The 13,336-nt window shown below is 32.8% G+C and overlaps 3 protein-coding genes and 1 non-coding gene across 4 annotated transcripts; 2 read left to right on the top strand and 2 right to left on the bottom strand.

Annotated features, from left to right (window-relative positions):
* Positions 1 to 339: 339 nt before the first annotated feature.
* Positions 340 to 3,842, bottom strand: LOC107015832 (probable signal peptidase complex subunit 2). The gene is made up of 5 exons (XM_015216248.2): positions 3,656 to 3,842; positions 3,415 to 3,566; positions 2,716 to 2,797; positions 694 to 836; positions 340 to 588 (listed from the first exon to the last, which is right to left on the bottom strand). The coding sequence occupies exons 1-5, from the start codon at positions 3,755 to 3,757 to the stop codon at positions 492 to 494; spliced, it is 576 nt and encodes a 191-aa protein (XP_015071734.1). The 5' UTR covers positions 3,758 to 3,842; the 3' UTR covers positions 340 to 491.
* A 2,508-nt stretch (positions 3,843 to 6,350) lies between these two features.
* LOC107017562 (NAC domain-containing protein 78-like) lies at positions 6,351 to 7,143 on the top strand. The gene has a single exon (XM_015217732.2). The coding sequence runs from the start codon at positions 6,360 to 6,362 to the stop codon at positions 7,065 to 7,067; it is 708 nt and encodes a 235-aa protein (XP_015073218.1). The 5' UTR covers positions 6,351 to 6,359; the 3' UTR covers positions 7,068 to 7,143.
* Positions 7,144 to 7,606: 463 nt separating this feature from the next.
* LOC107016268 (dynamin-related protein 4C-like) lies at positions 7,607 to 9,977 on the bottom strand. Its single transcript, XM_015216757.2, has one exon. It carries the CDS (start codon positions 9,838 to 9,840, stop codon positions 7,813 to 7,815), a length of 2,028 nt encoding a protein of 675 aa, XP_015072243.1. The 5' UTR covers positions 9,841 to 9,977; the 3' UTR covers positions 7,607 to 7,812.
* A 2,858-nt stretch (positions 9,978 to 12,835) lies between these two features.
* Positions 12,836 to 12,906, top strand: TRNAG-GCC. Its single transcript has one exon. It is a non-coding gene; the product is annotated as a tRNA-Gly (tRNA).
* The last annotated feature ends 430 nt before the right edge of the window (positions 12,907 to 13,336 follow it).

Below are 13,336 nucleotides of genomic sequence, written 5' to 3'. Positions count from 1 at the left end.
ACGTGAATGGGTCACGGTTCACTCTTTGGGGGGGCCCAGGACCCAGGAAAGTCCCCGGGCCATTTCTGCAGAGATGCAGGTTCGGTAACGAATTAGCTTCACGGGCTTTAGGAGTTTAAGCCCATTGGGCTTGGGCTGAGACAAGGTAGAGCCTACAACTCCTGCTCGGGAGCGATATTGGCCAGTTCGACAGTGATTCACGTGGCCCACTGGGCTAACTGAACGGGGCTTATGATCTTGCAGTCTTCTCCTTTTTTTGGCGCCTGCCTGAAACCCAAGTGCATCGCAAAAATGCTCTACTTTTCTAAAATTAATTTAATGATCAACAAGGCTAAAATATTTTGCAGTTGGATCAAAATATAAAACTATGATGAAAATTGGATCAATTTTTCTTCAACAATGATATAGATGATATTAATCCAGAAAGTCATAAGCCGATGTTTTCAATCTCATTGCCATCAACATTCCTATCAAAATGTTTGAAATTGCATCTATTTGCTCTTTTTGTGTTCCTTAGCATAATCGTTAACTAACGCTTCAACATCTTTCCAGAATAGGCCCTCAACTAGAACTCCATCTTTGGCAAACCTGCAAAAACACATCTCTCTCATCAGAAGCAAGTCATTCAGTTTATGAAATCCCACATGTACTATATATTTTCCTCTTTCAAAAGGATGAGAGGGAGAAGGAGACCATTTTGTGACGCTCTTGGTAAATTCAACTTTTGGCCTCGCAGAAATGGACTTGGGATCAGCACTTTCTACTGTAAGTGTGTACAGATCGGAGAATCTAGGCAGCTTTGATGAGACAACCAAGCCAGTGCTGTTAAAAGATCCCTGTCATAAACAAACCAAAGCTCATTAAGTCTTCTGTGAATATGGAGCAATAAGACGGTACTCCCTTCATCACACTTCTAATTAGTGCTTGAAGAAAGGGATAAAGTAATCAAGTAACCATCCAACCCATCCAAGCAAAAATGAGTTGGATAATGATTTATTTAAAACGGGTCAAATATTGATCATGTCCATATAACCGCTGAAAATGGGTATTTAATGGGTTGGGTTTAGATTCACCCATTTACATGTGTGTTACTTGGCACTCCTGTCATTAGTTGTTGAGTCTAAAACAACACCACAATAAACCACCTTCTAACAAATAAACATATTTTTTATAATGAATATATTGGAGACTTGTTCATAACCCATCACAAGGTAAACAGACTCCCATTTGTAACACTTGTTCATACACCATCACAAGGCAAACGGACTCCTATTTATAGGTGCAAGAATTCTTCCATAGAATAAATAAATAAATATGCAATGATGTAATAAAGTTGTGAGAGGATGATATCTGAGTTGTTGGATAGACATTTGCTCTTTTGAGGGGTAATAGGTGGGTTGATCATGGAATAGCAATTTTTATAGAAGCTCTGGCCACATTACCATCTTATGCAATTAGTATTAACATTTTTAATATTAAAATGCATATTCTCCACCCCACACTAATTTTATATTAAAAATAAGTTCACCCATTGAAGGAGATTTTATGCATAATGAAGGTGTACGTTGTATTGAACAACCACTTAGTAAAACAAAAAAGTTTACCACCAGAGACAATAGTGGTCTCACACTTGAACTAATTGCATATGGGAAATAAAGTATCAATGCTTCCACATAATAATCAGCATGTTGACTAAGCATTATCAGTTAGCACATTACAACCTCGTGTACCCAATTCCCCAGGTGCTTTTTAGAATAACTCTAAACCCTTAAGAGAAACTTCATAGGCTAAAACAAATAACAAGAGTGCTCCCGTAAATCCAACCCACTCATTCTTTTTATAACCAACACCCACTTCGTACTAGCTCCAAGTTTTCATTAAGAGTTCTTATACTCAATCTCCACAGATCTTGCAATTACACCATAGAGGGGGATAAAATAATAAGTATAATAGAGTATTTAAAAAAGGTCATCATATGATTTGTTTTCCAATTGAATTTGGTTATAAAATCCAAACCGGGTTTCTTCATATATGAATGTATACGCTTTAGCCCACCCCTTGATGTGCTTCAAAATCTTTCTCTTGCTAAGTCCTTAGGCCGTTTTTAACAATAATATTAAGCTTCAAGCTAACTACAGTTGAATCATCACTAATCCAGAAGTAAATTCTAGACTTGTCCCCTCCAAAATACAACAGCACAACATTGTATTTAGTTCTTGAGTCCAAAAGCTCCACCACAAATAAACAACTCTTTTTTGTACTTAATACACTAGAAGACTATCCACCAACCAATGATCACCTGTTCCCACAACTTTATCATCCACTAAATTCTTATTTATTGTATGGAAAAACTCCAACACCTCTAAATAGAAGTCTTTTTGTAGTATGCATCAAAATGTGGTGCAGTTAGAAAACTAGTGGTCGAGAGTTAATAGTTATAACGGATTATTCACCACTTTGATTCGGATCTTTAAACCCTCTTATAGTCAGTTTTTTCTATTAAATTTTCTTTGTAGATAAATCACTGTTCCAGTTCTATTCGAAATGTCACTTTCAGCAAATAACTATCCAATGTCTTGATGAAGTTGATTACTCTTAAGTTGATGATCAATTTTCATGATAATAACATATCCATTAGAGTTTAAAATATTAGCTAGCATGTTGAATTTCACAAACATAATGATGCAGAAAAAGACATGTTGACGGATAACTTACCTCCGGAGGATAGGTGAACAAAATTGCATTCTTTTCCTTTGTGTGGATAATCAGCTGTAATATCACGTTAAACAAGATATACGTGCCATAGTCAAGGATATGACAAAGTTGGAGAAAAGGTTTCACGTACTAAAAGTATTAGATCTCTCAAGCGCAATAAATATCCATCAATTAAACTCCCAGTACATACCTTTTCAACCATCATTCATCAAATACAACTCAACCTATAAACTTGCGGCCTTCAAAATTTATCACTTGCAATTCTTCTCAACCATAGACTCTTATGGTATCAAGTATTCAGATCCAAAATTCAACCCTCTAATCATGACTATTAAATTGTGACTACTCATGAGAATGCTACAGGAGTTGTTCATCTTGATTCCAAACTCCCAGTTTAGTTTTATAATAAAAAGGCAATAACTGAATAAACCAAACAGTATTTACAATGAAAATAGAACAGATGCAGGCACTGAAAAATAAAATAGCTATCAAACCAGAAATTGTTTCTTTTTTTCATTTCAAATTTCCAACTCTCCCTCAGTGATAATCTTTGCTGATAAAAAATACACAGTTATGCCTCAATTCGGAATCAAACATGGCAGATTATACAAAACCCCTATATCCTCCATCCAGATCCGTTTCATTCTAATACTCAGTTATCATCCCAACAAAAATCAAAATGAAAATTCAAAAGGATATAACACAATGCATCCAATGAGAAAATCGCGATTAGCAGGAAAATCCTTCTTGTAGAACTGAGCAACAAGAGCAATTGCGATTATGATTGAACCAATCAACAACCTGATGTTACTCAATCTCGCATCTTCTGGGTATCCTTTGCTTGTAACAATCTATAGATCATATAATCAAGAAAAACAAAAAAATCAACACACAAAATTAAGTCAAATTCAATTCAAATCTAGGGTAAAAACTGAGGTACCTCAGTGACAGACTCATCCAGAAGGCTCTTGATAGAGTGATGATCCAAAAGATTGGCCTTCTTAGGGTTTTTCTTGACCGGTGTTTGAGTGGTGGAATCCATTTTCTCCGATTTCGCTTATGAGATTTTCACTAGGGTTTGTCTGAAAATTGGTACAAAAAGAGCTATTGTTAGTCAGAGGGAAATGAGAAATGACGATAGATGAAATTACAAAAAAGTACGTAGGGATGCTACTTGCATGTGACATGTATCTGGGGTCATTTAAGTCAATAACAATTGTGAATGTAAAGTTCCTTTTTTAAATTTGGACAGTTATTAGTAAGTATTACTCCCCTTCGTTTCAAAAAGAGTGGCCTAGTTTGATTTGAAATGGAATTTAAGAAAAGAAAGAAACTTTTTCATCTTGTGGTTCTAATTTAAAGTTATCCCAAATATTCCAAAATATCCTTTAATCTTGTGGTCTTAAACATGTTACGTGGAAAGTTAAAATTAAAATGTTGCCAAAAAAGAAAATGGGTCATTCTTTTTGAAACAGACTAAAAAGGAAATAGGGTCATTCTTTTTTAACGGAGGGAGTAGTATACGTGTCCGTGCTACATGGATGATTTATAATACGGAAAAGAATCAAAATTACGCTTAAATTATGCGAAATAGATCACTTATGCTCTCCATTATATTTTGGGATCAAAAATACCTCCACCATTACCCTAGGATACCACAAACACCCTCAAGAATTAACACCCCAATTTTTTAGTGAAGTGGCATGCCACATGGGACTAATCCCACCACCTAAGTGTTGTCAACTAAGATTCACTACAAAAGAACTTGATCTTTAGTGGAGACCGAGTTGTCAAAAAATCCCAAAATATTGTCACTAAAGGTTATGAGTGATTTTTAGTGACGACTAAGGTTCCAACAACCATTCGCTAGTAAAATCTATTTTTTCAACAAAAAAAATGATAATTAATTTTCAATTGCAACCTAATTTTCTAAATAAATAACTTGCAATATCAATATTAAAAACACCCAATATTATTATGAAAAATCATGAAAATTACTTCTCGATTCACATCTCCTACTATATAATGCATCATTGTACATTTTATACATTTATATGTAACATAAAAATAAAATATACAGTGTCTTCAAACTCCTACTTAAATATCATTTTTGTTTTTTTAAAACAATGAAGAAAAAAACACAAAATTAGAATTTAATGTTAAAAATTTTTAGTAACGATTTTTTGGGCTTTTGTGGCGATTACTGTCGCCGCTAAAGGTCTAGTTCTTTTGTAGTGAATCCTAGTTGGCAATGCTTAGGTGGAAGGATTAGTCCCACGTGGGTTGCCAAGTCAATAAAAATATGGGGTGTTAAATCTTGAGGGTATATGTGGTCTCTTAAGATAATACCAAGGACATTTTTTATCCAAAAATATAACGAAGGGTATAAGTGGTCTATTTCACATAGTTCAGAGGCAATTTTGACCCTTTTCAATTTAAAATATAATAATTTTATAATTAAAAATAACTAATAAAATATATAATGTAATTAATAATATATTTAATTTATTATAATACCAATATAATAATACAAATCATTATATAAATATATATATATATATATATATATATATATATGGATAATTATCTTTGAATTCAAATTTTAAAACTTAAAAATTGAAATAAAAAGTTATGGTATATTTTAAAGGTCAAATTCATCAGTCATCCCCTAAAGTTAGCATCAAGTTTCAAAATTATTCTCCTACTTCATTGAAGATCCTTTCAATTATTGATTCAAAATTATCAAAATTTTTAGAAGATACATCATATTGATTCTTTCAAATTAGTATTTCTACTAAATACATTAAATAAGAAAGTTTTGCCCATAAGATCTTAGCTTTGAGTTGAACATTATTGTTTGGTAATTGTTATGTATCAGATATATTTAGTATGAAATTCAAATTTACATATCATGCCTAAAAAGTTAGTGTATTAGGTTGATGTTAGTGCGCACGCATGTAATATATGTTTTACGTAGATTTTTTCTTGATAGAAGCTACCTTAAGAGAAACACTAAAAATAATTCAAACACCCTTTTATCCCTTTTATTACAGCGATCCAGATAGTGTTAGATAGAGGTGAATTCAAAATTTAGAGTTAGTAATTAAGTTCGCCTTAATACGTGTAACTTGAGTATTATTTAGGTAAAAACTACTCAAAATACCTTTTGTATTTGCAAATGTAAAAATATAGCAACAGAATACTACTTGCAAGCATGTAATTTATCAGGCGCACAAAATAAACATTACATTTAAATTAATAGTGCGATACAATTATAATAAAGATCAAAACAAGGTGTTAAATTATAGCTACTTACCTTGTAAAGAAAAATTAGAGTTGAAAGTGGACTTATATTTATTATTTTCTTATTAAATAACTAATTGCTCAACGATTGGAAAAAAATAATCTAATAATTAACATAATCACAACTCTTTCCTAAAAAAAGTTTCCATAAATATTTTTGGTTATAGAAATTTGAAACCGTGTAAATAATAAAAATAAAAGTTTATATAAAATGTAAAAAAAGTTTCCTAAAATTTATGTATGCAGCGTCTTTTGAAAACCTCTGTATAAATTGCTACCATGCTTTCTTCTTTTCATTCATTCATTCTAATAGTTTTGAGAAAGAAAAAAAAGAGTGTATAATGGAGAATTTGCAAGAAGGTTTCCGATTCAGTCCTACTGATGAAGAAGCTCTTACTTTCTTATTGAGATTCATTGCTGGAAAATTGATGGATGATTCTGGATTCATCACTTTTCATGTGGATGCTTACGGTGAACAAGAACCATGGGATATTTACAATCAAGGAGTATCCTGTTGTAATGACGATGATTGTAGTCAGTATCGCTTCTTCATTACAAACCTCAAGAAGAAAAGCAAGTCGAGGTATAGTCGTAATGTGGGAAATAAGGGTGGCAGTTGGAAACAGGAAGACAAAAGCAAACCTATTCGAAAGAGCGATGGAGCAGTGATTGGATCCAAGAAGAGCATGTGTTATAAGAAGAAAGGGTATAAACAGGAACATGGCCACTGGTTGATGAAGGAGTACGACCTATCTCCGCATATACTTGACAAATTTGACAAGGATTGCAGAGATTTTGTTCTCTGTGCTATTAAGAAGAAGAAAACTCGCTCCAAAGGAAAATTGAATATTGTTGGTGAACAAGACCAGAGCTCATCGACAAGTTTTAGTGAGGGATTACAAGTGGATGCAGGGGAATTAGAGTTGCAGAATATTGATATGCACGAGGGGACGAGCAACTTGGTTGAGCCATTATCAGCTCCTGTCTTTGATTTTGATTATCAATATTCGCCTGCTGACTTTGATTGTCTAAGAAGCATTACTGCTTAATTATTAGAATTCTTGAAAAAGTTGTATAAATTAGAATTCTTGAACTTTTAGTGAAGTTGGGTGTTTTGAACAGCAATGATATTTGGTCAATATTTGCTTTGGAGTTTCATTTATATTTTACTTCATACATCCTTTTATGCATTAGAAGTAGTAATTATGATCATTATTCTTACCTTTCATTGAGATGTTTTATTTGCCTAGAATTTTGCTCAAGGGATCTTTGGGTAGTTTACTGAGTAATTCTTCATCATTTTTTATGTAATCCCTTTTGCAAATGTCTTTCCCATTCCATCGGTACATTCTGTTTGATTTGATCTTCCTTTTGCTTCTGAAACAACCAAAATTTTTGGACTTCTAGATTCTTTTTGTTTTTCATTGTTGCTTTTCCTTCAATAACAACACTAGTGAATAAGTTTCATTGTTTTTAGAACTTTCGGTTTATTGTCCTCATTAAAAACTTTCACAAAAAAATAGCTCCATTTTCTATAGGAAAGGGTGAAAGGGGTGGATATTGGTAAATATATAAAAGAACTCTTCAGAAAACAGAAACAAAAAAGTAACTGGATTTGCATTTAGCTAATAGCAAGAAATACGAAAATTATATACAAGCAAGGGCAAAGACATATTGCAAAACCAACATAGTACTAGTCTACTTGGTAGTTTGATATTAGGAGATAAACAAGATATTAGGAACATTGGCTGAATGGAAATAGAGTGCCCTGCTCATTAGTATCACATATTAACCTTAGTCCCTTTCATGATCATCGTGAAGTGAAATCCTGTCCATGATATTAGCCACCACCTCTTTGGACTCCTTGAGAAGCTTGACACTCTTTTTGAGCCTATTGCGTTTCTCAGCAACCAAAGGTGACTCGTCAAGCATTCTTTCAATTCCACCACCATGCGGTGCCATCAGATCCTGTATGATCTCGTTTTCCATCTCCTTGTTAATCATGTTTCGAATGCTGAACATTATGTGTAAGGCCATAGAATCCACCAGCCTCATTAGCACAATTTTCCAGTAGGCCATCATTCTCATCTTCAAATCGAAAGCCTGTTGCACCACATCTAGATGCTTCCTCAAATGACCAACGTCGATTACTCCTATCCCTTCAAGGCTTATCACGGAGTACTTCCCATGATCATTCATAATCTCCATGAACGTGTGTTGTTGAGCCATGAACTTACTATAAGTAGTTAAATAGTCAGGATTACAAGTGTAATCAGTCAGCTTTTCCATCCCGATGATTTCCCTTACCCAATCAACTGATTCATTCTTTTTCTTGGCAATCAAGTTTTGGGCTGCTCTTCTAGTAGAAGACTGAAGCTGTGGATAGTTCTCACAATGATGCATTAAAACTATGATTACAACTCGCTCTAAGTAATTCCACAGTTTCCCCACAAAATCCTCTGGAGAGGCAGCAATTTCCTTCACTTTTCTCTGCAAAACATTGAGGAAAACACCTCGAGGAAGGAAGTTGGGCAATCCAATCCCTTTTGATTCCTGTAAAACCATGATCTCTTCCATCAAGAATTCATCCACTCTCTCAAAATTCTTGGTATGCAGCTCATTAGAGTATTGGTTAAGCATTTCAACAATTCTAGCTGCAGAGTGCATTTCTTTTTCATCAGGATACTCATCAAACTCCCCACTTAATAGAATTTTCTTCAATGAATCCTTTGATGAACTCAGAATGCGCATAAATGCCGTTAGAGCTTCAGCTACAGAAGTTAGATGTTGAGGAAGCCTGTTGAGTTCAGCAAGATTGGCAGCAAGTCTATCATTGATCTTCCTCACAATTTCAGGCAAGCATTTTGAAATGATGCTTGCTTGAATACGCACCAGCTTTTGTGCCAAAACAGGAACACTAACCATCGATTTATCAATCTTCGACAGAAGTGGATGAGTTGAAAAAAGCCTTTCCTCATCACTCCTAGCTTCTTCGTAAGACTCATTCCCAATTCTATTCCTCACACAAACATAGCCAAGCCCTATATTCACTTCATCCGCGGTAACCTTTTCAAGCAGCCCTTCAGGGGCTTTATCAGCTTTTGTCACAACAGCCAGAGTCCTTTCCCCGGTCTTGTCCACTTTCTGAGACATTCTAATAGACTCACAAGTAGGGAAATCAACAGTAGCTGACAACACATTCAAGATTATGCTTTCCTCAGGGACTATATATTTCATAATAATATCGTAAATTTGCTCATAAATGTCTTCAGGTTGACCTTGTACAGCAACTCTAGTAATACCAGGTAAATCCACCATGGTCAAATCAGGGACACCATTTTTTTTAACTACTAATGTTAAAGGGTAGTTAGATATACCTTTACCATGTCCAGCAATCTCATCAGTAGCAAGAATGATAGCATCTGCAATGCCAATTTCATCAACAGGGAGTGACTTGTTATTGTACTCCAACTGAAGACTTGGTGCTGTGATGTTTGGATCATTCTGCAGCCTCATAACAAGAGGGACCCTGGTGCAAATGCCTTGTCCTCTAGGAAGACTGATCCCAGCAAGGGATTCAAGAACACTGGACTTTCCAGAAGATTGATCTCCGACTACTACGATCGTTGGGAGCTGGATACCTTCTTGCATGATGTTGAGATGGCGGAGCTTGTCTATACAGTCGAGAAGTGGACGAATTCTATCATTGAAAGATGCAACAATAGGAGGATGAACAACACCAGAAGCTACTACTGCAAGAGGTTTTGGATCAAGAATTTCAATTGAATCAGAAATGCAACCATTGGTGTTTTGGTAAGCCATACTTTCTTGATACTCTAGTAAGTAGGAAAAAAAATGGTTCTAAAGGTTTCTTTGAGAGGTGAAAATGGTTGTGGTGAAGCTCAAGTATATAAAGAACTTCAAAAGGGGCATAATTTTCTTTTCTTTTTCTACTATAGTTGATGAGTTGAGTTGGTACAATTATATGGGGCTGCTCTCTTAATAAGAGGTATCGAGTTCGAGCTTTGAGTATGAAAAAAATTGGCAAGAGCATTGCCTGGAGTGAGGTCGAATTAGCTCATGTACTCCAATGCGAGTACAAATGAGATATCTCAAGACTAAACTTAAATACATTTAGTTGACGATATAAATGGCCAATCAAACATTATATAAATTTTGTCACAAGCTTAATCTTATAGATTTTCACCTTATTATATCCGATTTAATATAACTTAATCTGCATATACCAAAAGACTCCTTCAGGTTTACGGGAATTTGATTCCATGGGATATAAAATTATGTAGTAAAAAATAAAGGATGTTGCTTAGTCTCTTCAATAGTAAGACAAATTATTGTACCTTAAAGTGGCTGAGAATATTACTTTAGAGATTTCATTGTAAAAGCTTATAAAAGACCAATGACCTGTATAGGCTTTATTTTCCAATGAATGTACCTAGTGGTATATATGATCGGATTGGTTCGAATTTTTTAAATATCAAACAAAATTATTTATGTCAGGTCTTCAAACCAATAAAACTCGAGTTTTTCAACTTTGGGTTTTTTCGGATTTCGATTTTTTTCGATAAAGTATTCATACAAACATATAATTTACTTGTACATCAAATATTTCTTTAGTCCTATCAAAATGCAACTATTTAGGTTATTTCTCAAGAAAATAACAAAAAATATGATATAATTAATGACACTAAAATATCCAACAAAATAATAATAATAAAATCGTGTAAAAAATATTACAAATTAATAAGTCATAATGAAATTGATCATAATTTAAAGTACTAAATCATGCTAAAATAAGTTTAGCAAGTATTAGTTACATGACTAAATATTAAAAGAAAGTAAAATTAGATCTATGTAAAACTGAAAAACAAATATCCAATATAATTTTCATTCTTAGTGTTGAATTGATTTTCTTTTTGCATTAATATTAATTTGAGTTTTATTTAAACTTTATTATAATTACCAACATGTATTATGAACTATAATCTTTATTAGATCATTAAAAATTCTAACTTCCAAACATGAAATAAATATATTAAAAGATAAAAACTATGAAAAAGTATAAGAGATATGTAAAGATTATATCAAAATAGGTATTTTTACGTATAAAATAAAATTTTAAAATTATATATATAATATCGGGTTGGTTTGGTCTCGGGTTGATTTTTTTAGTTGAAACCAACCCAGCCCAAATATAGTCGGATTTTTTTTTCAACACCAAATTACTAGTCGTTTTTTTTTCCGGTTTGACTCGGTTTATAATTTGGTTCGATTTTCGGTTCGATTTTGTACACCCCTAAATATATTCCTCTTTTATTATAGGATTTACTGTTTAAGTTATAACTCCTCCCTTTGCTTCTTTTAAGTTGTTATGTTTTTCTTTTTAGAGTCAAATAACAACAACTTTGATTAATATTTTACTAAATATTTTTTTATCATATTGATAAATAAAAAATTACAATTTTATAGTTGTATTTTATAGTATTTTTTGAATATCTAAGTTTTTAATATAAAATATCGAGTAACATGACAACTAAAAAAGAATTGAGGAAGCAATACATAACAAACCATGATATTAGCAATACGTCACGTTGTCACCTATTAATTAATTATATATGAATAAACATGAGTAAAAGATAAACTGTATACCCACAATACATCAAACCAAATAATGAACAAAAGATAGTCATAGCATAACTAATCTCAGCATATTTATAAAATAATATACTAAACTTTAATACTATTCTTATACAGTTTACGATTTTTGCGATATTAGTGAGAAGTTAACCACTGAGGGAGGAAACGTTAGAGAAAAGACAAAGGAAACAAGAAACTTTTCCTCTGGTCTTTTATTGGTGCCTTCTTGATGATGAATAGACAAATAGTACGAACAAAAGCTTTATGGCAAGCAATAACAATTCTATCAATTGGTCATTTGAAGAATAAAAAAGTTGAGAGGTGCTTTTGATCTTTCAAACTTAGCACATAAGTAATAAGACTCATAATTTACATATATATTTTAAAGAAGAGTTTTTCTTTCTTCTACTTTTTAACCATTTTAAAATGTGGATGTCCAAGGTCTGGTAAGTAATTAATTAATGTGTAGGAAGAGTAAAAAACTCACACAATCAGCTCAGGTTTTGACGACTTTAGTTACATCAATATAAGCTTTAAGTTAAACTCAAAATAAGAGAATATGAAATAGGTAATAGGTGACATCACTAGCTTACACCAATTGTACAAGGATATTTCCTTGTTAAGTATATCCTACATTTTGCTAGTTTTTTAAGATAGATATACATATATATACATGATTTTTTTTTAAATTAATGGGTGTATGTGCACCCTTACTGAGCCATGTGGATCCGCTTCTGCACACAATCTAAATCAAGCGCTTCAAAAATTCATATCAAGCGCTTCACAACTCATAAATTTTTGGTGATTGGTTAACAATACTCCATAAATATTTACAAAGTCGTGACAGATAGTTACTAATGGGTAACCTTATTCGATATAATTCTCATGTAGTTTCAACTTGGTGTCCTGTGATGGCACGAAGGAAATATATAATTAGATAAGATTCATTCACTTTAATTAGATTTATATCTCGAGTCTAAATGAAAAAGATATAGTCGAGTGTACTTCACTTTTTAACGTATCTGTAATCCGGTGCACTTCCAACTGTATAGTGGATATCGAATATTTGATGGTTAAAAGGAAAAAGTCTTTCATTGTTAACCAAAAAACAGAAGAAGATGTATTTAGATATAATACATCTACTAAAAGGATTTCACATGAGGCACCAGTGGTCTAGTGGTAGAATAGTACCCTGCCACGGTACAGACCCGGGTTCGATTCCCGGCTGGTGCAAGTTTTTTTCCTGTTTTTTCCGTCGTATTTCATGCATATTCCAATATTTTACGATCCTGTTTTTCCTCTCATATTTCATGTATATATATTTTCAATATTTTACAACCAAAAAAAAATTGATAAAAAAAAAGGTTGTTTACAATTCGGTTAGTGCAAAATTCCTTTTTCCTATATTTTTTTCCTCAAATTTCCATGCAAATTCCAATATCTTAAAGAGGTTGTTTACGACCCGATTGGTGCAAAAAGAATTTAATTTTTTTCCTCACAATTCATGCATATTCTAATATTTTATGCTAAAAAAATCAACAGAAAAATTATTTACGATAAAAGAAAAACGATAACACCAAACATAAACAACAAGACAATAAGATATTGATACTAAGAAACAATGATAGAAATCTAAGAATCAAATCTTTCTTTTTTGTACTTT

Source organism: Solanum pennellii, chromosome 4 (genome assembly GCF_001406875.1).
Source record: "Solanum pennellii chromosome 4, SPENNV200".
Taxonomy (NCBI): Eukaryota; Viridiplantae; Streptophyta; class Magnoliopsida; order Solanales; family Solanaceae; genus Solanum; species Solanum pennellii.
Note: the sequence above shows the minus strand (reverse complement) of the source record. Positions and strands in the feature narration are given on the sequence as shown.